Here is a 25,664-nt window from a genome sequence, read left to right on the forward strand (position 1 = left end):
TGAGTAAAAAAGAATGGGTTTGGTTTTGTTGGGAAGCAAGGGTATGCTTTTACGTTCAGTGAAACCAGGGTAGGACAGCTGGATGTTGTAGATTTCACAAAGCATGCCGACCACCCATGTGACTGCTGTTGCTGTTTGCCTGAGGAACAGCCTCATGTGAGGCAACAGACTCAACAGGGAATTTCTTCATGCATACAAGCAGCTGTAATGATTTGTGCCCTGACCAGTCTGCCCCAAAGGAAGAGGAGAAAAACTGAAACAAGCTGTGAGTGTCTGGTGATGTGGAATAGAGGAGCAGTAAAGAGAGGTAGAAGTTCTATCAGACATTTCCTAATATGAAAGAAATGCTAATTGAATGCACTTATTTTTCACCGCAACATCTCTTGCTCATGGCAGCTGGGATGGTTCTAAACTAAAGTCTTAAGGTTAACCACATTTTTTTTTTCCCCTACAGCAAACATCCAGAGTCACAAGCAGAGTGAATCGGTTCACTTCTCATTGCAAAAGTGAAATATGAAAGCCCTCACAGAGCTGCAGAGCAAATAGCCACAAATGACTGAGAAAAGCTCAACTGCAGTACAAAAAAGGCACACTGTTACTGGCAGCTGGCAGCAAGACGAGCAAGGATTTAACCGAGAGCAGAACAAAAAGGAAGAATCATAATGTGCCAAGGATGAAGAACAGAAACTACTGAAAAAGACAAAATCCGGTGTCATCATGTTAGGTCTTTCTATAGTACATGCAAGAGAGGACAAAGAACTGGAATCTGCCTGCATTGTGCTACTAATAAAAACAAACAACCCCCCCTAACAAACAAACAAAACAGAGTTGTAAGCTTTTGTATTTCACTTATGTGTCAGGTTTTAGGTACCGGGGGGTCTGCAGGGGTGGCCTCTGTGAGGAGTCCAGAAGGTGTCCCACGCTAGATAAGAGCCAGCTCCAGCTGGCTCAAAAAGGGACCCACCACTGGCCAGAACTGAGCCAATGAGCGATGCTGGCTGCACCTCTGTGAGAGCACAATTAAGAAGGGGGGGAAAAAACAAAAACAACAACAACAAAAAAAAACCCTGCTGCACAACAGCAGCTGGGAGAGAGGAGTGAGAAAATGTAGAGAGAAACAATCGTGCAGACACCCAAGTCAGTGCAGAAGGAGGGCAGGAGGTACTCCAGGTGCTGGGGCAGAAATTCCCCGGCAGCCTGTGGAGAAGCCCATGGTGGAGCAGGCTGTCCCCCTGCAGCCCACGGGATACCACGGCAGAGCAGATCTCCACACTGCAGCCTGTGGAGAGGAGTCCACAAAGGAGCACGTGATCTGGCGGGAGCTGCTGCATGTGGAGGACCCATATTGGGGCAGTTCCTGAAGAGCTGCTGCCTGTGGGAAGCCCGCGCAGGATCAATTCAGGAAGGACAGCATCCCATGGGAGGGACCCCACATGGAGCAGGGGCAGAGAGTGACCATGAAGGAGCAGTGGAGGTGAAGCATTATGGACTAACTGCAGCCCCCATTCCCCTGCGCCAGTCGAGGGGAGGAGGTAGAAGAGGGTGGATAGGAGGGAAGGTGTTTTTAGTTTGCATTTAGTTTTTCACTGCTCTAGTCTGTTAGTAATAGGTAATAAATTACTTTAATCTCCCTATATTGAATCTGTTTTGCCCATGACAGTAATTGGTGAGTGATCTCCCTGTCCTTATCTCAACCCTCGAGCCATTTTTCATCATATTTTCTCCCTCAGTTCCTTTGAGGAGTGGAAGTGAGAGAGTAGTGTGGTGGAGTTTCGCTAGCCATCCATGTGAAACTACCACAGCTTTTATGGAAATACACAGAGACCTTGGGAAAGCTTGATCGTAGCAAGGAGCAAGAGTTAGAGAAAACAGCAAGCAGCCCCAGGGACACATACCCACCAAATACACTGTGAGTATGGGTGGCATGTCTCCAAATTACAGGGTTGGTGCACCTGTGCATGTCTGAGGGAGGTGACAGTACAGCGCAATATACTTCACATCATGCAGACTGTGGCTTGGCGCTCTACCATACAAGTACGGGGGAGCTCTCCAGACCTGCACTGGTGTAGCAAAGAGTATTGGGTGCCCAGAAAGCCCCTGACATGGGTCTTTGGTGGCAGTGATGCTTGCTCATTGTTTTATCATATCCGTCCTCAGTTGGCCTGGTTAGCTTCTGCAGAGTTAGAAGCAGCATTTGCCGATTCAGAGAACACATGGCATGAGTGAAACTAGTGGGAAATATGGAGAAGACAGTCTGGAGAAGCAGGAAATACCCTCTAAGCCAGACCAACAGCTTCTGTCTGCGCAAGGAGACATATAGCACTTTAATGACAGCCGTATGTATATAGCACTTTTCAAAAATTATCCCCCGTTCAGGCTGGTGAGCACAAGCAGAAAATACAATCCTGGGCACCAGAATATCCACAGCAGCTACCAAGAAATAGTTGAAAAATCTCACCTTAACATGTCCTCTTGAAGCACCACCAGACCTGCTTCAAGCAAGGCTTCCCTCCTGCACGTACACCGCTGTGGTATGTACTCCTCCAGGCAGCCTTACAAACACTTGTGCATTCATATACAGGCACTTAGCCTTTCACACCAGGATCTCTTATACACTAACGTACTCACCTCTTACCTGTATCTGTGCTTGCACCTTCTTGTACCTTTTATTTATGTCCTAGCTCTGACTACCGTGCCCGCCTGCTTTGACCTGCTTTAAATTAGAAAACTCCACCCTCCACTAGCGGCAAAGCATGAGAATGGCAGTTTCTTGAAGGGGCACAAATGACCAAACACTACTAGTAAGTGAGAAAGGCCAGGAAATTCACAAAGGCAACTGAGAATTGATTTTGTTGAGACCCTTTGCAGGCCCTGAAAGAGCCTGCTGTTCTTAAAAAGAGGAAGGAGGATGTCTGTGGAGTGTCAGAATGAAAGATGAACAGCAAACCTTGTTGCAGGGAGGACTGTCTTGCCCACCAGGAGCGCTGGTAGGGCGTATTTGCCTACTAATGCTCTGTCTGTGTGCCACGTTGCTAGTGGATGCAGCGTCTCATGCAGCCTTATAGACTCCTTTCTGCCTGTGCTCTGCTTGAGTTACTCTGAGGGCTGAAAATTGTCTGAATAGAGAAGCTGTGGGAGGATCAGCAGGACTTGTCCTATTAATGATTCCCTGCCAGAACTGCTTCACTGATTCACTGCTGTGACAGACAAGGTGGTGAAGAAGAGCAGAATTGGACTCAAGAGAAACGCGTGGTATTCTGCAACTATGAAGAGACAGTCCCTTTGGGTTATTCCTATTCTAAGTGTCATCATTTCTGTCACACCTTCTGGTGAGGTGTTGACCTCCTGATGCCATCCTATTTCCCGTGGGATATCACCGTGCTGCTTTTAGGACTAGTAAAGTGTAAGAGACAGCAAAAGCAAAAAATCTGGGCCCTTCCAGCAGGAGGGACACCCTGAAAGGGGAAGGTCATGTTCCCTTTGACTTGCTGCATTACAAACACAGATGGTCAAGCCCTGCTAACCCTGGGTTGGGAAACAGGGTGAGGAGCTGGCAGTGGTCCAGGTAGAGCCCTGTGGAGAGAACTAAGCGGTGCTCTGTGCAGCCTGGATTTCAGTTATGTGTTCCTATGCCCTCCACGGACACCGCCTGTAGGATTGATTTATCTCTATGTCAGTAAGAGTTACAAAGCTGGTTTGTATGGTCACACCACTGAATATCTCTTCCTGAAGCCTAATTTCTCCCTGCCAACACTTGCATGAACAAAGATATATGGAAATCCCGTTCCACCTGTATATCGTTTGCCCAGGACATGCTGGTCCTTTGGCACCAGTATTCAGGCTTTGTGACAGCCACTGAGCGCTGCCGTACAGTCCTCTAGTCACAGGGTTCCACAGACTTTTTCAGTTGCACAGATCCCAAGTACGAGCTGCTTGGCTGAACTTTCCAGATGGCAGCTTCTGTGTCATGAGCAGTTTTACAGAGGGGAAAAACGTACTCCTCTTTGGAGACATGGCTTGGGAAGGCACACTGTTCTAGCACACTGCCCCCCAGGAGACCTGCACATTGTGGAAAGTGAAGCAGGAATCCTCTGGCTCTTGAACAATGGACATGCCTCTCCCTGTATGTCTGACTGATAAGCTTTAAGTGACAGATGAAGCAAAGCAGAAGCATGTGGCAGTAGTCACCATGTGCTTGACGGCAATTAGCCCCGTGCCACTTGGCCTTGAACGCCTTCCTTGCGCCTCACGCAATGGCTGACCAGATTTCTGTTTTTTTACCCTGTTCCTTGATTAAAAGTGTTTTCTAAGGACTCAGAGACTAGTGAGCCCTGTGAGCCATTTCATGTTCCCTGAAGAAGAGAGCAATGCACAGTGTACATGCACACACAGGCACAACCGACCCAGGGCAGCAGCAATGGGAAGAGACTGAGGAGTAATGTCAAAGGCATGATCTGGCATATTACAACTGTATTTGGTAATACCATCATTTTGTATCAGGAGAGACAATGAGCCATATCTCCCTATTCACAGTCTTTATTGCAATACAGCTTTCACATGCCCTGTAGAACACAACTTGTCTTATACCATGTTGAGATCTAAAGCAGCTCATGGGAATGCTGCTGGAGTCTCTGTCTCCTTCCACCAATTGCAAAAGGAATCATTGTGACTAAATCAGAGGAGGAATATTAACCCTGGAGCTGTGTGTCACACACCTGTGTAACACACAAGGAGACTCAGACTGACAAAGGCCTTCATACATTCTGTACCTTTCTCCCCTCTTCAATACAGGAATGCCTCTGTCTCAAGAGCCCTGTCCTTGAGAGCACCCTCCTTTAGAGACGTCAATGATTATTCACTGACAGGATTCTGGGAACAGATGAGAGGGGCATTCTCTTCTAAAATTTGAAGGGAAGTTTGCTCTCTTAGAACATCCTATCTGGCTCAGATCACAACTTTGACCTTGGAGACGCATTTAGATTCTCAAACACAAGGCCTGATGCACAGGTACTTTTGTTTACCTTCCTGTTAGAAAGGCAGATTTATGATGCATGTGGTGAGATGACTCACATTTCTTGCATCCCTGAAGTATGAAATCAGGAGCCGATGTATGAATCTATGCAGCGATTACACACTGGTGAAAGAGATCTCCCTCTCAAAGCAGAGGGAGTTCAGGTGTTTCCTAGCTGGCACCATTAAGGCTGTAGAGGACAGACAAGGTTTAGGGATCTGCTAGACTGAGCATGATGGAAAGAGATCACCACTCACACAAGGACCATGCAAACCCTCCTATGCTGATCACTGTATTTTGAGTACTGCTGTATTTTAGTGTTTTGAAATGCACAAGGAAAGCCTTGCTCCTTGCAGAAGAGAAACTTGCAAGTAATTGTCAAGAAAAAAAAAAAAGACTACTTAAATTGTTTGTCGTTTTCATAGGGCTGAAGGGAGCAGAGCAGAGGAGAACTCTCTGGCTTTTTCAAAGAGCTCTATTTGGCAGGGATGCTTTATGCAGTCACTATGGTTGCTTTCGATTAACACACAAAGCCAATAGCTAGAAATTATGCACATGTGGAAAATACACTATAGATACACTGGGTAACTGAATTTCCATCTGAAAACCTTTACATGTGTGGAAACAAAACCTGAGCTTACGCATAGGAATAGGTTAAAATATTCTTCTTCAGAAGAAGAAACTATTTTTTACCACTTTCACTGTAGGAAAGGAGTCAAAAAGAAAAATGAAACACTGGAGCACAGAATACTTTAGCAACAACAACAACAAAATCCTGAGTCTCCCTGCACAAAACAAAATGGTAAGATGATAAAAATATCTTTTTCACAAAAATCAAGCAGCAATAGTAGGAATTAATACCTCTGCTAAATATAGTGTTTATATATCGCTGTGGAGTTGGTACAACTTTCCAGATTAAAGAGATATATGCATATACTATTTCATATTTTGGTCATTGACATGGGCAATAGGTCAGAGTGCACTCTCAGGAAGTTTACAGACAATACCAAAGAGAGGGACGGCTTCCCCTCTGTTAGGGGAGACTGAATTTGGAATACTGGGTTCAGGAAAAGACAGACAGTGATGTAGTGGAGTGAGCCCAGAAAAGGCCACAGAAGTGGTTGGGGCAGGCGCACAAGATGCATAAGAGCCTGGGAGGGTGGAATCTGTTCAGCTGGAACAAGACAACAGGAAGATGTTATTGCTGTTTGACACTGCCTAACAGGAGTGCACAAAGAGGCTGGAGACAGCTCTCAGAAGTGTGTAGGCAGAAGATGAGAGTCTCAGTATGAGGAGAAAGTTTTTCACAATAAGGGTAGTCAAGCCCTGGAACAGGAAACCAGATAGGCTGTAGGAACTCCATTATGGAAGATAAAAATTCATCTGGACAAGGCCCTGAACAACCTGCTGTATTTAACTCTCCTGTAAATAGGGGGTCGGACCATAAATTTCCAGAGGTTCCTTTAAACCAAAATTACTCTGTGATTTTGTGATTTCAAACGGAAGTGGCAAGACTTGAAGGAAATAGCTCTTGCCTCAGAGATGCGTCCAAATAGGTGGACAGCTGAACTACTCAAGAAAGGAGCAAAACCCTGTGCAAAAATGAATGCAGACTTCAAGATTCCAGCATGCAAAGCGAAGACAAGCAGGCTATAGATGCAGCCATTAAGAGCTAGAGGTGATGTGTGGTAGGTAGCAGGAAAGTCATAATGAAACATATTGAACCTTCAGGCAACAGAACATAGTTTTGAGTTGAACCATTCTGCCCTAGTTCTACAGCTATAAAGAAAATTGAACAAATGTATGTTGCTACTGAGGATGTAATGGTTTGGAACTACAGAAAACATTCAGGTAGATCACAAACCATTAGCAAGTATCATGAAATCACCACTGCTGAGTGTTTCCAGACTATAGAGTTGAAGATGTTGTAACTTTCTTAGACTCTTCACTGTCATCCACAGGCTAGTATTTGTGCTCCTCATTTCTCCTGATCTTTGTTTCTCTCTTTATTATTTAAACTGATTCAATCTGAGTTCATGTGATTGCAGGTTACTTTCTATGACTCTTCTACAAGATAATGACTGCTTGCCAAACCAATTTCTGGTGTTGCTTCTTATTACCTCAACAACTAATTCAGTGACCAAATCTCCCACTCACATCAAGAAAAAAATATTCATTATTATTATTATTATCATCATCAATATCATTATTAATAATATTGGTTTTCCAGTCTCTAGCTGAGAAGCTAGAAGTCTTTTATAATCACACAGTCTTTCACTGTATTTATTATTCTAATACCATGGAGATCTGTGTATGTAATCACACAGGGGCAATAAGACCCCTTCTGTAATGCCTTCTTTTAATTCCTCTACAAAGATATTTTGAGACAAGCAGTTGTGTTTTACATTACCAGCATTACTTGTGATATGACTTTCACTTGTTCTTCTACCCTTCATAAACAATGCATTCCTTGAATATATATGCTCCATTCATGAGTGCTAATCTGTGGCAGTTTATAAGTCTCCCCCACTTTATGACAAGTACCAGGAGTTGTCACTCCTCTATTTTATTGCCTTTTTTTTTTTTTTTTGCGTTAGTAAATAAACATCATGGCCATATTTGTGTTACATTACTCCATTTCCTGTATAGACTGCCATGTCTCCACTATCACCTACCTTTGAGTTACTTGAGCTAGCATTACTATTTTCTCCTTACTCTTAACTTATCTTTTAACTGATTTTATTTTTGTTTATCTGCTTTTTAATTTTCTTGTGTAATGACATAAAAAGTTATCCTACCAGGCTTGGACAGATAAGACAGTTCTGCCCTAGTCCTGCCTGTTCAATAGCAGGAAATAGAGATCAGTAACCCAGGAAGAACCTTATTAGACCGTGTTTCCACATTTTACAAAATACTGCAGTGGCAAGACTCATGTATTGACTTCACTGTACTATAGCACTCAAATATCTAAAGGGGAGGAGGAATGGGAAAACAGGAGAGGAAGAATGAAGCTTATGTAAATAAGGTCATAAGAATGAGGTCACATAATACTTTACCACCAACTCACAGAAAAGACACGTCAAGAAAAAAGATATTAAGCTGTTGGATTCATTTCACTGGTCATCTTATGCCTTTTTTTTAATGTATATGGACTATCTAAAACCAGAAATCAGCACATGCACTGTAACTTGGAGTAGAACAGCTAGTCTAGAGTTGAGAGGAACAACAGCAAAAAGTACAGCTGAGGCACGCCTAGTTCACAAAAGAGTGCAGAAAAGTCTGTGCTAGCAGCAGCTACTTCGTAAAATCATAGAACCATTTAGGCTGGAAAAGACCCATAAGATCATCAAGTCCAACCAGCACCTAACACTACCAAGTCTACAACTAAACCATGTCCCTAAGTGCCACATCCACACATCCCTTAAATATCTCCAGGGATGGTGACTCCACCACCTCCCTGGGCGGCCCGTTCCAATGCCCAACATCTCTTTCCATGAAGCAATTCTTTTTGACATCCAATCTAAACCTCCTCTGGCACAACTGGAGGCTAATTCCTTGTGTCCTATCACTCGTCATCAGAGAAAAGAGACCAACATCCACCTCGCAACAACCTCCTTTCAGGTAGTTGTAGACAGCAATGAGTTCTCCGCTCAGCCTCTTCTCCTCAGCCTCCTCTTTTCCAGACTAAACAGCCTCAGTTCCCTCAGCCGCTCCTCATAAGTCTTGTTTTCCAGTCCCTTCACCAGTTTCATTGCTCTTCTCTGAATGTGTTCCAGCAACTCAGTATCATTCTTGTAGCAAAGGGCACAAAATTGAACTTCTAGTTGACTTCTATCAGGCATTCATGAAATAAGTGGTTCAGATGCGTTGACAGCACCTGTTTGCTCTGGTGAGGCTACAGGGGACAGTGACTCAAGAAGCCTGTACAAATGAGGTTACGTGCCAACCCTCATGCACAAACAAGCTTCACAAGACCACCTTCCCCCAGGGATCCTGTTCCCCATCCCCCTCCCAAGTGATGCTCAAGTCTCACCCGAGCTCCCCAGCAGGCTGCACCGTGGTTTGCCAGGGCCTCCCTGCTGCCTCCGTGCAACTGCCCAGGGCAGACCCCTCTGGATGCAGGCATACATGGTGTCTGCATGCTGGTGGATGACAGGTTGGTCCAGGCAGGCTCTCATAGCCAAGGGCCATAGGCCTATGGTGGGAGGCACTGAGTGACTGTTCCAGACAGCAGTCCCATGCAGGGGCAGTCAGGGCTACTGGAGGAGACAGTGAGTGAGGTGAGGGCCAGGGCCTGGGCTGCATCCACACTCTTAAGGCACCTGGAAGAGCTGATGGCTTCACTGCTGGAAGGTGTGATTGAGCCCAACCCGCCTGAAGTACCACAGTTTGCTTTGCTGGGCTGGGCTGGGCTCTGCTGCCAGACTCTTTGGAAGCTGAGGATGAGAACATTTCATTTCATTTCTTAATCTGCCCAAGAGCTGAGAAGTTCTTTCCTTTTCCAAGAAAAGCACTAGGTTGTCTTACTGCCTAGGTCTCTGTTTGAGGTCACCTTCTTCCTAAACATGACCAGCCCAGACAGTGCAGAAAAGAGCAGAAGCACATTGTAAGCCTGACCCAGGAAATAAAGCTCATGCTCACCAGCTAAGACAGGGAGTATGGCTATGCATTAGCCATAAAAGCACTGGGAGGATTCTGCCAAAGCACTGCCAATCTTGTCTGGGTATCTGAGGAAGAGAAGCTTGAGATATTTGTTTTAGTTTTCTCCTTGGTCTCACTGCTGAAGGGGCCTTCATTGGCACAAAGAACCTCCAGATGCCAGCTTAGGCCTGTTTGTATGGCTGGCAGAGTGCTATGAGCTACACCCACATCGTGAAGCAAAGCATCTGTGATTGTGATGCCTGGAGAATGATTCCATCGTATTTGTGTTTTAATGTTAGTTTGCTATCACAACAGGGAAAACTTAGGTGTGGTCAAAAGGCAGTGGTATGTTTGCAAAAGATGGCAATAGAGGAAGCGGCCTTGACAGATCTAAGTGTCTTGAGATTTGTAAGGTATTTATATGTGTATGTCTCTGGCTGCTGGTCAAATGACGTTGGGCTTAGAGGAAGCAGAACATTGTTAATCACTGTAGATTATTTGCATGTTAACAGAAATCTCTGGAGGGTCTCTTAAGGGAAAGGTGTCCATGAAGGGAGAGGGATTTGAAAGGAGCAGCTTTCTCTAAAAAATGAGACCTATTCATTAGTAGTAACAGCATAACTGCAGCAACAATAAGCTGTGAAGTCCACCTGGCCCAACAGACCCCTTGCACATTATCCTATTAATCATTTATCAATCTTTGTCTTAAACAGCTCAGGTTATTTGTTTTTATTTTGAGGTCTAAAGGCCCCAAATCTCCTGTCATGTAATTAACTCACAGCCCCAGCATGATTCTCTTTTTGTTCTAGGATTGCTTTGTTTGAAAGGAAAGGATGAAGCCTGGACATTCAGCTGATGTGTATCTTTTCATATAGTATTTTCCTCAAAAAGACACCTTCCCTCTAATGGAGTACTGGTACCCAGATTTTGTCCTGGACAGGACAGGAGAAGGCAATCAGATGTCCACAGAGCCTGGCATGAGGTCTGGGAGCACGCAATGCAGAGCTAGCTCACTTTTCCCATGGAAGGGGAGGCAGGATCAACCTGTGGGTCTCACCTCTCCAGCAAGACAGGTGAACAGAGCTGGAGGTGACAGCATGAGGCATTCTGCATATCGCTGCTCTGTGAAGAGAAATGTCTCCCCAGGACCCTGACTACAGCAGCCAGTATGATGGACATTACCTTCTTGTGACTGCACAGGCACTGCCCCCTCTTTCCATGGACCAAGCAGGCACCTGGCCACCAGTTCCTTCTTACTTAATGGGACTTACGCACTCAGTCATCAGCAATCTGGGCAAGGTGGCACGTCACACACACAATGCAAGCATTTCACAGGGGTACCACCCTCCCCTTCACTGCTGTGGCAGGAAACACTCAGCTACCTCAGCCTTGAACAGCTGGGAATTGGCACCTGGTACTGCCTACACACCAGCACCCACTGCTCTGCTGGCAGGGAGCCATAGGGGCCAACCCACAGTGGCAGGCGGGACTGGCTGTGAGGAGGGGTCCAGCCACTGCAGGGAGCCTCTGGTGTCACTGGGATGGGGTGGCTGGCTCCAGCCTGTGCCAGGCTTGCTGGGCCCATCCTGCCCTGACTATCTGCTGAGCACAATTGAGGTGCAAAGGGCTCTTCCTGTGCCCCTGCTGATGGCTGGGCAGGCCCCAGCCAGACAGCTGTAGGGACAGAGGTGAGCATGGGGTACCACCAGCCAAGCAAGGGTGACCCAGCCAGCAGCCTGGACCTGACCTGGTACAGTAGGAGCACACCATGGGGCCTGCCATCTCAGAACATTTATTAATAAAAAAAAAAGTCAAAATAACTTACTCCCTTTGTTGCACAAAGGGCTTGGTATAAAGAGCTCTGACCTCCTAAGTTAAGACAGGTGAGAGGTGGGTGAGTGTCTCTTGTCCTCTGAGACCATGACCATCTCCTGCCCCAGAGTGGGAGTGCAGGCAGCACGGGAGCTACTGGCCACACAGGGCCGTAGGCTGCGGGTCCTGGTGCAGGATCAGCCACATGCCCCTGCCTGCAGCTTGTTCATGGGCAGCACGGACCACTGTGGGGTGCAGATACTGAGTATACGGAGACCACAGACACCAGATGCCAGAGGGTGTGGGAGCTGCAGTGGAAGAGAGAGAAGTGTCTGCTTCTTTCCATGGTGCTTAGGGGGTCTGTGAAGCAAAAAAAAAAAAAAAAAATTGAAGCAGCAGGACAGCAGCTGCCTACAGGCAGGGGATTGTGGGGCTGACTGGACACAGCCCTGCCTGCTGCCTCACACAAGATCTAGCCAGGCAGAGGCAGGATGCTGGCTGTGGCTACTTGTCACACTCCAAATCCTGGGCCCCCTCAGCACCCTGGTAGTGCATCTCGCAGAACTCCTGGATGCGACTGCAGGCCTCCAAGATCATCTCCTCAGGTACAGTGATCACCACACGGAAGAAATTTGGGTACTCAAAGCACTGAAATGATAAAGGATAAAACTGGCAGATTATCTGGGATAACGCTGGTGTCTCAGAGCCCTGCCTTGGGGCCACATGTTGTGTCATAACAAATGAAAATGGTCAGTGTTGGACACTGACTGAGGACAGTAAGGCCAGGCTCTTGCTCCCTTAGACTGGTTGTTCCATTTCAAATAGGTCTCCCAGCTCCATCTGGGAAACATCTCAGTGCAGACATAATGCTGTAGTGGTCACAGACCAAAGGACTGCATGGACTGTGTAAGACCTAGGGAATGGTCTGGAAGGAGCTAGGGATGCCTCCCTCCTCCTCAAAAGCTTAGGGAAGGCTAGGGCTGGAGAATGTCTGGGGCCTGTCTGGATTCAGTGTAGAAAGTGGAGTAGGAAGGAGATAGGCAGAGGGACAGACTACAGGCTGAGAATTATGCCCTGTGCCTACAGGCTTGGGAGACTATAAGTGGGGCATACAAAGGAAGATAGGTGGGAGCAGTCCTGAGTCTCCGAGGGAGTGGCTTCAGCAAGGAGGTATGGGGGTACATTCGTTCCAGGGATACAGCTCTGCCAACATCAGAAATACAGAGCAAATTTGGAGCTGCAAAGATCCTGAGAGCTTGACCAAGGGCTGTTAGTAAGCCAGATATCTCTAGTCCCCATCCTTACACACTGCACTTAGAGCATGACAGACCATGGACATTGCATACAGAATTTACAAACTGTCCCCAGAACTTAGGGCTGCAGTTTGCTATTTGCTTCTATCCCTGTGCTTAGGCCCCACACATCCATGGGACTCTCAATGTCAGACTTACTGAGGCCGGCAGGCAGAACACAGACTGCTCCGAGATGAGCCGCTCAGTGAACTCCACATCATTTTCAAACTCAGGGAAATGCTCCATCTCAATTTCAACCTGCAGCAGAGGGATGGAATGTGGCAACCAAAAGCACCAAAACTATCTGCAGTGTCCCCTGCTTACCCACATTGCCCACCAGTTTCCCAGCCAAGTGCAGCTGCAGGCCCTCAGGGATTTTTGCTCATTATTTGGGCTGACTGGAATGCAAGACACAAACTAATATATATAAGTGAAAACTGGGGATTTTTTAAGAAGTAAAGTAAAAGTAAAACAAACTGCCCTAAGCTGGAATTTCTGTTAAGGGCAGCTTTAGTCAAAAGCTGAATAACACAGGTACAGGAACCCATTAGCAATGAGAAGGGATAAATCCAGATAAGAAAGAAGTGTGAGAAAAGTCTATCCGATATCTATTAGAAATTTTGTCATCCAAGAAATCTGTAAGGTAAGAAAGAGATAGAAGACAAATTAATGAGTTTTAAGATTAAAAAAAGGTAATGTCTGGAATGCTAAGAAGAAAGGAAATGTTCAATAACTACTTCCGTATTAGGAAAGAAGGAGGCTGTCCCCTTATCAAATAAGGACAGTGAGATCCTGTCCTTTTGTTTTTAAACCAGAGATAATTGTAGACATCTCATTAAGATATTCTAAATTAAAAACAGTCGAGAAATAATTTGCATGCAGAAGTTCTGGAAGAGCCAGTGGAAGAAAAATTTTACTAGGTGATTTCTTTTGGAATAAGTGTTCAAATACTGCAGGAGTACTAGAGGCATGGATGAGTCTTAGAACTATGCCTCTACACAAACATCATAAAAAGAATGACCTGTGTAGCTCTGGGTAAGGTTGGAAACAAGGTCTACTGGTAAAGATTTTTCTATTGAACTTGGGTGAGACTGACATTGCAGTATTTTCCACTTCTGGATCCACTTTTTTTTTTTTTATTTTTAAAGCTGTGGAAAAAACCAAAACATTATGAGACCAAAAAAGATTAAAATGTGCTAAACCTGAGACTGAAGTATTTAAGTCGAGCTTGTTGAGATGAGAAAGGAATTTTCACTACACCATAAAGAGTTAAAAAAAAAAACTAACATACATGAAAAGCCGGAAGAAGAGGCAACAGCATAGGCAGAAGATAGCCATGTGGGAGGAAGGCTACACCTTTAACAGCAGGTATGATAACCTGATTTGTGATATAGAGGCTTTTCATTGGCAGCTGGCTTCAAATCCAGATAAAAACAACATTGTTTTGCAACGTACAACTCACTGAGTGCTCCACAGGTACAAGCAGGTTAAATGTACCAGCCTCTACTGTGTGAGAAATAAACAATATACGGTAGCCTTCTAAAATGACCAAGGGATGGTTCCACTGTTCTGGGCAATGTGAAGATGCATGGTAGTGGGGACCTGGTGCTAAGCACTACTCTGAAGCCATTGACAGCTACAGCAGAGAGACCTAGGGTGACCAATGATGGTCAGAAAATGACATTTCACTCTCCTCACTTACCATGAGGTACATGGCTCCAGCAGGCCGGACAGGCTGCAGGCCTGGGATAGCTGATAGGGCAGCATAACAAAGGTCAGCATTGGACTGAAAAGCAGAAAGAAGAAAGTTCAAGAACAGGAGAAATTCCAGGAAGCTGATCAGCAAATAGAAGCCAAGCTCTGGATCAGGACTATAAACAGGTTTGCCCACTGCAAATAAAGGGGCAAGGAATGCAAACAACATGGGTGATCATGGCCTTGAGTACACTGAGCTGAGCTCCGCAAGTCAGGGCTGAATGCCTTACCGCTCAGGTCACAGCTCTAGCTGCAGGGCTGGGCTTCCTGAAACTTGTCATAGCCAATATTCCTGCCATGAGGATAGGCTAGAAAGATATTGATTTCCCCCACCCCAAACAACACATGAACAAACTGATGTCCTGTGACAGCCTGTTTACCTTGAGGATGCTGAGGGTGTTGTGGTAGAACTCAGGGGGCGTCTGGTGCAAGATACGCTCCAGTGCTCCTTGGACAATTGTACATGGTCCTAGGATCCTCTGACTCAGTCTAAGAAGGCCATCCCTGATCTGAAAGAAACATGGTGATATTTGCAACTCAGAGTGTGCTTTTTTGAAGAAAAGAGACAGTTCCAAGGCCTGTTGTCTGCATTTCTACAGCTGTTAATGTTGCTCTCTTCAGTAAGCATATAGAGTACTTAAGAGTATTTGCTTGATTACATTATGGGTATCTACAGACTATTTACAGTGTCATTCTCTGGTCCCCAGTTGGGAATTGTAATGCCAGCAGAAACATCCTTCTGATCTTCCCGATCAGACTCAAAACATGCTTGAATATAGCTAATATTCTTGCTAAATAGAGACAGAGCTGCTCCAAAAGCCACTTTGCATGTCCATTAGGTTTTGGTCCACAATCCACACTTTTGAAGCCAGTTAGGAAAAAACAACATTAGCTCTTTTGCTCACTCAGTTGCTGCTCTCTTCTCTCTCTCCCCATGACGAAAGCCCTCTAGGTGTGAAGGGTCACTGCAGTAGGTGGTTGCTCTTGTAACACAGACGAAGCAATAGATAACACACTGGCTACAATGCATGGTGCTTTGGTCCCACTTTTAAGGGAAAAGTGATTAGAGCACACAGACCCCACATACTGGATAAACCATGCAATGCTATCAGTACACAGTGGAGCTGTTTGAGAGAATGCAGCAGAAACAAGTAAGACAGGTAAAAGGCAATATATGGGAGCAGGTGGACTAAGGAATGGACATGAGCAGCCAGCATGTACAGAAAAACAAGTGAGCAACCCACATGAAAGCAAAAGAGGATTACATGCCTATATCAGTCAAAGCCCTGGTGATTCACACACTGAATACACTGCAAGTCTGTGGCCATGACAGTGACACTTGGAAGTTCTCACCTCATTACCGAAGATGTCTCTCCTGTCATGGATTAGGATCCAGCCCATCCGCCAGCCAGGGACAAGCCATCGCTTTGCCAAGCCACCACAGGACAAGATGGGCACATTGGTGCTGAGAGTTGCAATGGGTTCATATTTGCAGTCAGTAAACACCTGTGACAGGAGGCTTTGTTAGGATTGTTCCCATCTCTCATTGGGAAAGCTGGGGCTTGTGCACAAGGCACAACAAGAAAGGAGGTGGTAAAGTGATAGGAAATGATGGTGAAAGCTCCCAGCTTCAAGGGTATGAAGACAATAAGTGCATTCACATGGGAGTGAGATATATGGAAAGAGAAAAAGGAGCTGGACATGAGAGGTACTCTCAGAACTGCACTTTACAGGACTGGGAGCTCCAGGTGTGGACTCACGCACAGTACAGGGGAGTGAAGCTGTTGCTCACCTCCTGAGAGCTCACTGCCCCGGGCTGAAGGGAAAGTGCATCAGAAAGGACAGGTAGCATAGGGATGCAAAGGACTGCAATAAACACTCACCATGTCTCCATAGATTTCATCAGCAAGGATGGGAACACACTGTCTTGATGCCACTGGGGGAGAGAGGGCATTCAGCCTGGTCATCCTGCATCCTCCATAAGAGGAGACTTGCCCTTTCCTACAGGGCCTGGCAGGGCTCCCTGAGAGCCTTTAGTACCAGGGCAGCAGGTCCCTATCTTCCTCCTACAGCAAGGAGTTCACTTGGAGAGCCTTGTCCTGGCTGAGCCTACTTCTGCTCTAACCTGCAGGTGTAGGTAGTACAGCCCCCTGCACTGACAGGCCAGTGCTCAGGAGCTGTAATGCTCCCTGTGATCACACTCTTGTGGAGCAAGAGTGGGGAAATGAGCAGTCCAAGTCACACAGGGCATTTGAGAAAGACCAAGACACACACTCTACATGTTCTTGCCCACATAAGGCGAACCCTTCACACTGAGCAAGCCCTGCTTCATGGTCTGCAGTCAGTCATGAGGAAAGAGGCAACCCCCAGGACCACAGCACTGCTTCCCTACAGTGCTGTCACATAGCAGGGCAACCACCACAGCCCTGCAGAAACAGTGATCAAGGCACAGGCACTGTGGGCAGACACTAGACTGCATTCATACTCCAGCTACATGCAAGCAGTCTCACCTGCCAGGATCTTCTGGAGGTGGCTCTTGCTGAACACAGAACCACAGGGGTTTGATGGGTTGTTCACAATCAGGCAAGCTGTTTTCTCATCCACCAGGGACTCCAAGTGCTTCAAATCAATTTCCCAGGACTTCTCTGGCTAATGAAGGAAAGAAAAGGGGAAGCACAGTAGAAGAATCATATATGCTACACAGAGGTGCGACAAGGTACCCAGGGGTGCTCAGTTCATCTTTAGCCACTTCCCAGTCAGAGACAAGGTTATTCTTTTGTTTCACTTCCCAAGCAGAGACAAAGTGTTTTTATTTATTTATTTATTTTAAAAAGGAGAGGCAGAGGTGTCACAGCTGCCCTTTCCAGACCTGTCCCCACTTACCAAGAGGTTGTAAAGTTTAACTTCAATTCCCATAGATAGTGCCAGAGTCTTGTAGAGGGAGAAGCCAGGCCGTGGCACCAGGATGTTCTGGCCTGGGTTAGCCAGCACTGCCAAGGCAAGCTCTATCGCCTGGCTGCAGCCACTTGTTAAGATGACGTCCTGCAAACAGCACACAGGAGTGAGTGGAAAGCACAGACACTCTGAGGATTTCCAGCCACACAGGAGTGCCCAGGCTCTGCCAGGGGAGAGCTTCTCAACCAAAAAGACTAGTGTGGAGCCTGACTGAAGGCAGGGAACCTCCAACAACTGGAGAGCTCAGCCTCCTCCAAAGAGAAGTGTCCAGGGCAAGGGATGGGAGCAGCAGGCCAGCGTAGGACAAGGCCATGAAGTACCCTTCTGTCCCACATTTGGGCAGGGGACGGACAAAGCTGGGGCAGGGTCCCCATGCTGCATGGGCTAGACACAGACAGCAGCACCCTGCCTGCACTGCAGTGGGAATTCCTCAACTGTGCACCAGTACCTGGGCCTCCAGTGGTGCCTCTGGACAGTTGTAATATGCAGCCACTGCTTCCCGGCAGGACTGGTAGCCTGGGGAGAGAAGAACAAAACATGGCAGGCAGGCTTTTACAGAACATTTCAGTTTTCTTGCCAGGAAAAGGCTCATAGCTGCCTGTCTAGCCAGGGCAAGCCCATTTGTTAGTGACATTGTCCCAAGGTGGCAGAGACCATCCTGCCTCAGGCCAGGTGCAATGCAGCCCCATGTCTGGGCCAGGTGTGTCAAACGCAAGAAAGTCTCTTGAAGCTCTCAAACATGGAACTCTCTGGAGCTGGGTAGAATGTAGTTAGGGAGCTGCTACGCCCCAGCAGAAAGCCAAATGCTGTTACATGACCTTCACCATTCAGTGGTGGCACAAGGGCAGCCCTCCCTGTACCAGGTCCCTCACTGTCACCACGTGGAGGGCGTCCTGTGAGGCAGGAGTGATCTATGCTCTGTACATGCTGTTTGCATTAAGTGCAAACAAGGCTCATGTTCTCTGCGAAGGCAAGGAATGCAAAGGGAGTCCTGGTCAGGGCATACCAGAAGCAAATTGGCTGCAGTCCATGGCAGGGAGACACAGTCCTTTGGCCTTCTGGATTCCTGAAACCCTGCCTGCTCAAATGGCATGGGGAACAAACACAGCTATTGTGAGGCACTGGACCTTCTTGGTGTTTCAGGGAAAGCACTTATATGATGCCCTCTCAAACAGATCGTGCAGGAAAGGGCACTAATGGCATCTTGGGGGATATATGTTTGTGTGCTCCTGGGACTACTGGTGAGAGCAGCTGCAGGATGCTACTGTGGACATCTGTAGGCTCTACATACTTGCTATAGGGTAGGACCTCACATGTACCTTCATCCCACTCTCATAGGAGTAGCTGTCAACTTACCAACAGATGGAGCATAGCCATTGTAACGTCCTGAGTCCAAAACCTCTTTCACAGCCCGCGTGACCTCATCATTTGTGGGAAGATTTCCAAAAACCGTCGGGTCTCCTTTTCAAAGATTGAAAAATAGTAAAAAATCAATGGGGAAAAAAGTTCTCACTGGTCTGTGGCAGGCACAGAGCTGTGTGGTAACCTTCCATATCCCTGTGTGGTTCCACAAGCTTTGTGCTTCAGAGTCCTGCAATCTGCTAGCCCCCATAGCCCACCCCACTGCTCAGAGTCTTCAGCAATAGCACTGTGCTCACCTAAAGACAAGGAAATCATAGCTTTCTTCGGGTTGGGCTCCACCTTCATGCTGTCTACAATGGCTCGGACAGGATTGAAAGTCTTCTTTGACATTTCAGAAGCCCTGACAGCCCATCTTGGCTTCCGGCCCTTCACCTTCCCCAGTGACATGCTGTTTCCATTGGTCTTGAGATGAACATCCAGCAGAGGGGCATGATCTCCAGGGCTGTTCACTTGGATCAGGTACGAGTCCATCCTGAAAACTGTCAGTGGTAGATGGATTTCCTTAACTTAGTTAACATATGCCAGACAAAAGCTCTGCCTACCTGGGAGAGTGCCCATGACTCTCCAAAAGCAAAACTTCTGAAAGCTGCAGAACTTACCTACTACCTATGGACAAATCAGTCACCAACAGCAAGTAGAGCTGTTCTCAGGGCCAGGATGGAGTGAAACTGAACATGTAAACGAGTACAATGGAGTGGGAAAGACAAAGGCAGCACTCTGGAGTAGCCACACCACTTCTTTGCATGGATGCACTTGCTGTGCTGTGGAGGAGCAGCCCTCGCTAAATCCATCAGCTAGGAGCTAGCAGCACATTGCAGTCATTTTGTGGCTTCAGATTCAGTGTTCCACTGACAGGAGGGCCAGCTGTTGTGTTGTGTCCCCCCAGGCCAGACCTCAAGCAGTAACTACAAGGATCAGCCCACTCAGTGTGGGTGTGTGTGTGTGTCACATCCAGAATGTTCCTCCAGTACACAGACTGTTAATATCAAACTTTAGATATCAGAAAGGTAGCTCTGATCCCATGTTATCAGGATACACTTGGCAGTGATAAGGTATTAGCTACAGACAGTTGTCTCTGTCAGCAGAGCAACAGGGAGCAACAGTCCAGTCCAACGACTCCAGATTAAAGGGCTGTGCTTAGAAAATGGAGCAAGACTGGTAGGGCCAAGAGGGAAATCTGGGTAGCAACACTGTACTAGGCAAAGGGCCTGTAGCCCTGCCTGAGGCTCGGTAACAAGCAAGCCACAGCAGAGGAACAGCTGCCTTCTAGACCTCAAAAAGTATGCATGAAAGTGGCTTACACACCTGAGCATGTATACCCAAAGCACAAGCCAGTCCCAGCCAGCAAATTCCTCACTTAAGAACTGGAGCTGACTCCAGAGTTTCTACCTCCAGAAGGTTAGAGAGAATGCATGCAGATACCTCTAGAGCCACCAAGCCCTTTCTCACTGACACCAGCACAGTGTCTCCTAATCTTGCCATCAGCAGCTCACGCTCTGTCTCTGTACTGCTCTATTTCTATGCTCCACTGAAAGACAGTTCACTGAACTGTAGCCCTTTCCTGATGGCAGTTACTTAGCCCATGCACTGTTAGATGCCATGCTCTCAGATACTCAGGGCGCAACAGACAAGGGATCTGACTACCCTGTCCTTGCTGCAGACACTGATCTGGAGGGATTATATTATTAGCTGGTTCTGGCAAGATTTGCCACCTGAACAAATATCTCATTGCTTCAGTGAGGTTTGAACCTAGAGATGCCCCATGCTGCTACAGTTACTCTACCAGCAGTGCTTCCTTAACTTATTTAAAGTGACTGAGATTATCGTAACAGGGTGGTGGTGGCAAAGGAAGACTTCAGGTCCCTGCTATTAACACCTTCTGGGTCTCCTTTGCACCAAAAGAAAGGTAGAGGAAGAACTACACAGCAGGGCTGCACAAAAACTGAGCAGAGAAATGAGCAATATATCTCATTTCAACATTAGGGCTGAGTCCCAGTGCACGGTGCAAAACCCAGCAGAGTCACACCATGGTTCTTATGTGAATGGGAACTGCATATGCAGGCAGAATGGATGCCTTCAGCGTAGGCAGGGAGGGAAAAACCCACTACTCCCCCTGAAAGAAGCAAGATACCAGATAGTACTTTACCTGCTACAGCACAGACAGGGAGGCACCAACAAGCTTAGAGGTCCAGTCCCTTTTCATCCAAGACAAATCCTCTCGAGAAGAAATCCCAGCAAATTCTTGCTCATGAAATAAGCCCCCAAACTGGGCGTTGGGTCAGAAGCTGTTAGCCATTGGCTCACAGAGAGGGCTGCTCTCTCCACCCAAAAATGCCCTCTCCTCCCCAGTGTAACTTCATTCATTTCAAACACCTGAAACATGCCTGCACATTAACTCTTTCTGGGGGTAGCCTACAGAGGGACACAATTTTGCTTCCTGGAGGCCCTGGGCCACCACTCATCTGCATCACTTCCCTCTGTCCTCAAAGGGGAAGAATCCCACAAAGCAGACCCCAGTATTCCAAGCCCTAGCATCTTGTAATGAACCAAGAGAGAAGTGTTGGACCCTGAAGCCTCCAGACAGAATTAGTATGTCCTGCTCACCTCAAAGGCCCTGGACTCCCAGTGCACCAGCTGAGAAAGTACAGTTTGTGGCATCACTTACACACAGGGAACATCTTTGTCCATAGGCTGAAAGGAGGCAGGCCTTTCCATAGCAGGCATTTGGGAGGCACCAGGAGCTGAAAAGTTAAAGGAAGCCCAAGTTGCTTTTGTTGTTGTTGTTGTTGTTTGGTTTTGTTATTGTTGCAAGGCCCAAACAAACTCTTCATGAGGGCAGATAACGAATATGATGCAATTCATTCTCCACTGATAGTACTGCAAAGCACAGATGACACCATTCCCAGAAGGCCCTTTTTTCCTAAGAGATGTAAAATCTGTGCTTTCCTGTCCTTTGCCTGCTACATGCTTGGGGTAAGTAAGAGGCATCTGCACCCTCCCTGTCTTCCAAGGGCTGCTCCCTGCCACCCTGGCAGCAAATGGCTGGAGATCAAAAAGTTGGTCAGGGGCAAGAGGCATCCTGCTAATCCCCTGGCAAATGGACTGCTGACACCATTGCAGAGGCCAGCGGTCACTGTGATTTTGTCTGTTCATACTCTGCTCCTGTGTGGGAGGAGAGATGACCACCTGCATTCAGCACATGCCCACTGCTCCACCAGCAATAAGGCTGCACCTTCCCAGGTGTTAACAGTGTGTGTGCTCTCTAGCCCAGCCCTGGGGCTCGGTGATGCTGCTGGGGAGTCATGACCTGCTGTTGGCCACAATGCTGCAATGGGGGTGATGGGGCCAGGGATTCCGGTGCTGGAGACAAGCTAGGAGATGGTGGGTTGCAGCCAGTGGGTCTGGGCAGAGACCCCAGTCCCAGGCTGGCTGGCAGGCCTCCCGCAGTAGCCATGCTGGGGGCTTTGGCCGTGGAATAGTGCCTTTCAAAAACATTTGACAGAGAAATGTCTTGTGTGGAAGCTGACTGGATTCTCTTCTGTCAAGAGCCTCACAGTTCTGGATTGTTTCTTCTCTCCTTTTTGCTGAAGCCTGACATGAGCAACATTCAGAAGCTCAGTCATGCCCTCTCCAAGCACGTATGGGTACCTTTCTTGCTTCCCCCAGCTGGCCCCATCTCTTACCATGCTGCAGCCCTGACAGAGTTAAAAGTGGTGTCAGGAGGCTTCAAGGACGCTGCTGCCTGTTCTGCCTAGCAACAACCCTGAAGATGATGCAACCGGAGCTCTACCTGACATCCTGCACACTGCAGTGGGGTTCAGGGGAGGGCATGGTGGAAGTCTGCTGCCAAGAGAGAAGAAAATGTGGCTCTGGAGGCAGAGGTAGACTCAGTTACATAAGGGTGAAAACCTGGCCAGATAGGAGAAGGACACAGTGCAATGGGATCAGTGGGTTTCTGCTGCTATTGCTATGCCCTTCTCCTCTCTCTGGATGACTCCAGTCCTTTTCTAGATGATCCAACATCATGCAGCCCCCTAACCCCACCCCTTGTGGTACGTGGAGCCTCTCAGGAACAAAGCATGAGCACACAGCTCAGCACTTCATGTTCCAAGTGCAAGGTCCTGCATCTGGGCCAGGGCAACCCTAAGCACAAATACAGGCTAGGTGCAGAATGTATTGAGAGCAGCCCTGAGGAGAAGGACCTCCTGCAGCCCAGAAAGCCATCTGTATCCAGGGCTGCATCAAAAGCAGCGTAGCCAGCAGGTCAAGGGAGGTGACTCTCCCCCTCTGTTCCGCTCTTGTGAGACCCCATCTGGAGTGCTGTGTTCAGCTCTGGGGCCCCCAGCACAAGAAGGACATGGACCTGTTGAAGCAAGTCCAGAGGGCCACAAAGATCATCAAGGGTCTGGAGCACCTCTCCTATGAAGACAGGCTGAGGGTGTTGGTGTTGTTCAGCCTGGAGAAGAGAAGGCTCCAGGTAGACCTCATAGAGGTATTCCAGTACCTAAAGGCGGGCTACAGAAAAACTGGAGAGGGACTCTGTCTGGCAGTGCAGGGACAGGACAAAGGGGAACGGCTTTAAACTAAAAGAGGGTAGATTTAGATTAGACATTATGAAGAAGTTCTTTGCTCTGCAAGTGATGAGGCACCGGAACGGGTTGCCCAGAGAAGCTATGGATGCCCCATCCCTGGAAGTGTTTAAGGCCAGGCTGGATGGGGCTTTGAGCAATCTGGCCTACTGGGAGGTGTCCCTGCCCATGGTGGGGGGGGTGGAAGGGGTGGGGTGGGGGAAATTAAATGATCTTTAATGTTCCTTCCAACCCAAACCATTCTGTGAGACTGATTCTGATTCTCCAAATACAGTGAAGCCAGCCCTTGCACAGTGCAGCAAAAGAGGTGGCCACACTCTGCAGGACGCATTGCTACCAGTAAGGCAGTTGGTTGCCCTCCATACCCCACCAGCCCTTGCTAGCCCCTGCACTACCATCTGTTCCTCTTTCTCAGCTGCTCTCCCTTGCAGGTCTTTTGTTGCATACCTCTTCATCTCCCTCTTCTGTAGTTTCAGCAATTGGCCTTTGTCTCTTCCCAGTGGAAGAAGAAACTTGGTAATGGCTTCAGTGTTTCTTTGGTACTGCCTTGTTCTAGTACTAGGATTGCCCAGAGGTCTCTTTCTGTGAACAGAGTCCGAACCTGGACGGGCAAACAGTTGCCTGTTCCTGGACCAGCCAGAGTTACAAAGGAGGACTGACAAATAGCTGCTTGACTAAGGCATGGACTCAAGCATCACTGCATTGACAAACTTGTGTCTGCATCAGGCTGCAGGCAGGTCATGCACCGGTAGAGTTTTGCGCATGTGCTCTACACTCTTTTTCAGGGTATACTGCTCCAGGGACAGACACTTAACCAGTACTCCGCACAAAAATTTACTGGGATCAATTACAAATCACTTCAGTAATTATTTCCTCTTGTTTTGCTTTTTTTTTTCCATCAATTTCTGTCCAGTCTTTTCTGACACTGTCATAGCCCTAACCACTCAGTGATGGTCTCCACAAATATGTGTGTAGCCTAATCTCTGTTTAGTCATTTCCAGCTGAATCTGCTTTTAATAACCAAGTATGTGATTTTTCCTTGTTAATCTCTCATTTAGATAAGCAAATAGCCCTGGAGACTCCTTGGTTCTGGTGAATTTTGTGACTGTTTATTGATTCCTAATATTTATATATATCAATAATATTTATAACACTGCAGAAGCTCTCCTGAAATGCAAGGGACAACCCTTGTCTGTTACAGGTCAGGTCACATGAGCACTCTGAAAACTGCACAAATTCATAGTTAAATCTGCCTTGTGCATAGACAGAGCTGTTTTGCCAAACTTGCATATATCTACATATATTAAACCATCACAATGGCTGTGCATTCAGCTGAAATTGAGCACAGCATTTCTTTGCAGAATCAGGGCAGAAAATTAGCTAAAAACCAAAACGAACCAACCAACCAAAAAAAACACCACCATAAACTCAACACCCCCCCCCAAAAAAAAAACAACAAAAAAAACCAGCTAGGTTATACAAAGCTGTGCAAATATTTTACTTAAGAGCCAGCAAGACAGCAGAATCCACAAAGAGTGAATCAAAGCCAGTAACTAGTAACTCAAAAATATATAGTAGCTACTTTACCTACCTGCCTGTAATTAGGATGAATTTTGATTTGACCTCAGAAATATAAATCTGAAAGATACGAAAGGCAAATTGCACAGTCTAGCTAGAGACACCTCATTCTGGAAAAGTAGCCTGTGTACAGCAAGCGTTTTGCAGGGTGCTCTGGTGCCCCTGTGAGCTGAGCTCTGGAAAGGGGAGCAGTGGCTTCTGGGGCCTGTGTAATCTCTGCACTTCTTTTGAAAGTGGATCAAGGTGACTCACACTGTGCATGCACATGGGGCATTTCAGTGGGGACAGCGATACTCTGGGTAGTCATTCACGTTGAGGCTCTTTGTAGAGTTCTTTTATGCAGGCCTTGGTCCAGCCTGGAAACAGGTGCATTAATACACCTGCCTTAATGAGTGTTAGCTCCCACCATAGCAATTCCTCTCTGTTAAGAAAACTAGAGAGTGTAAAGACCAAATGCTTTCATGACCATAAGGTCTTGTGGGCCTCCTGTAATACTGGTGTCTGCAAATGCAGTGCTACAGCCTGATGCTGGCTGTGCTGCGCAATCCAAATTTCTCTTCCCAGCCACTGATCACTGTAGCACTGGGGAAGGGAAGGAGTCCAACAATC

General features: G+C 47.2%; 1 protein-coding gene across 1 annotated transcript; it reads right to left on the reverse strand.

Annotated features, from left to right (window-relative positions):
* Positions 1 to 11,766: 11,766 nt before the first annotated feature.
* On the reverse strand, positions 11,767 to 21,555 carry TAT (tyrosine aminotransferase). Its single transcript, XM_035566193.1, has 13 exons — positions 21,493 to 21,555; positions 19,125 to 19,367; positions 18,823 to 18,927; positions 17,915 to 17,982; positions 17,395 to 17,553; positions 17,022 to 17,160; positions 16,395 to 16,447; positions 15,865 to 16,017; positions 14,892 to 15,020; positions 14,459 to 14,542; positions 12,916 to 13,014; positions 11,930 to 12,112; positions 11,767 to 11,824 (listed from the first exon to the last, which is right to left on the reverse strand). The coding sequence occupies exons 2-12, from the start codon at positions 19,357 to 19,359 to the stop codon at positions 11,969 to 11,971; spliced, it is 1,368 nt and encodes a 455-aa protein (XP_035422086.1). The 5' UTR covers positions 19,360 to 19,367; positions 21,493 to 21,555; the 3' UTR covers positions 11,767 to 11,824; positions 11,930 to 11,968.
* Positions 21,556 to 25,664: the final 4,109 nt, after the last annotated feature.

This window comes from Cygnus atratus, chromosome 12 (assembly GCF_013377495.2).
Source record: "Cygnus atratus isolate AKBS03 ecotype Queensland, Australia chromosome 12, CAtr_DNAZoo_HiC_assembly, whole genome shotgun sequence".
Lineage (NCBI taxonomy): Eukaryota > Metazoa > Chordata > Aves > Anseriformes > Anatidae > Cygnus > Cygnus atratus.

What these genes read in the sequence shown, in the direction of transcription:
- TAT (XM_035566193.1), bottom strand. Translation starts at nt 19,359, where the DNA reads ATGGACTCGTACCTGATCCAAGTGAACAGCCCTGGAGATCATGCCCCT. An exon ending in TATGATTTCCTTGTCTTTAG is followed by an intron (nt 18,928 to 19,124) that starts GTGAGCACAGTG and finishes ATCTTTGAAAAG; the next exon opens with GAGACCCGACGGTTTTTGGA. An exon ending in TTAAACTTTACAACCTCTTG is followed by an intron (nt 17,161 to 17,394) that starts GTAAGTGGGGAC and finishes TTCCTTCATTAG; the next exon opens with CCAGAGAAGTCCTGGGAAAT.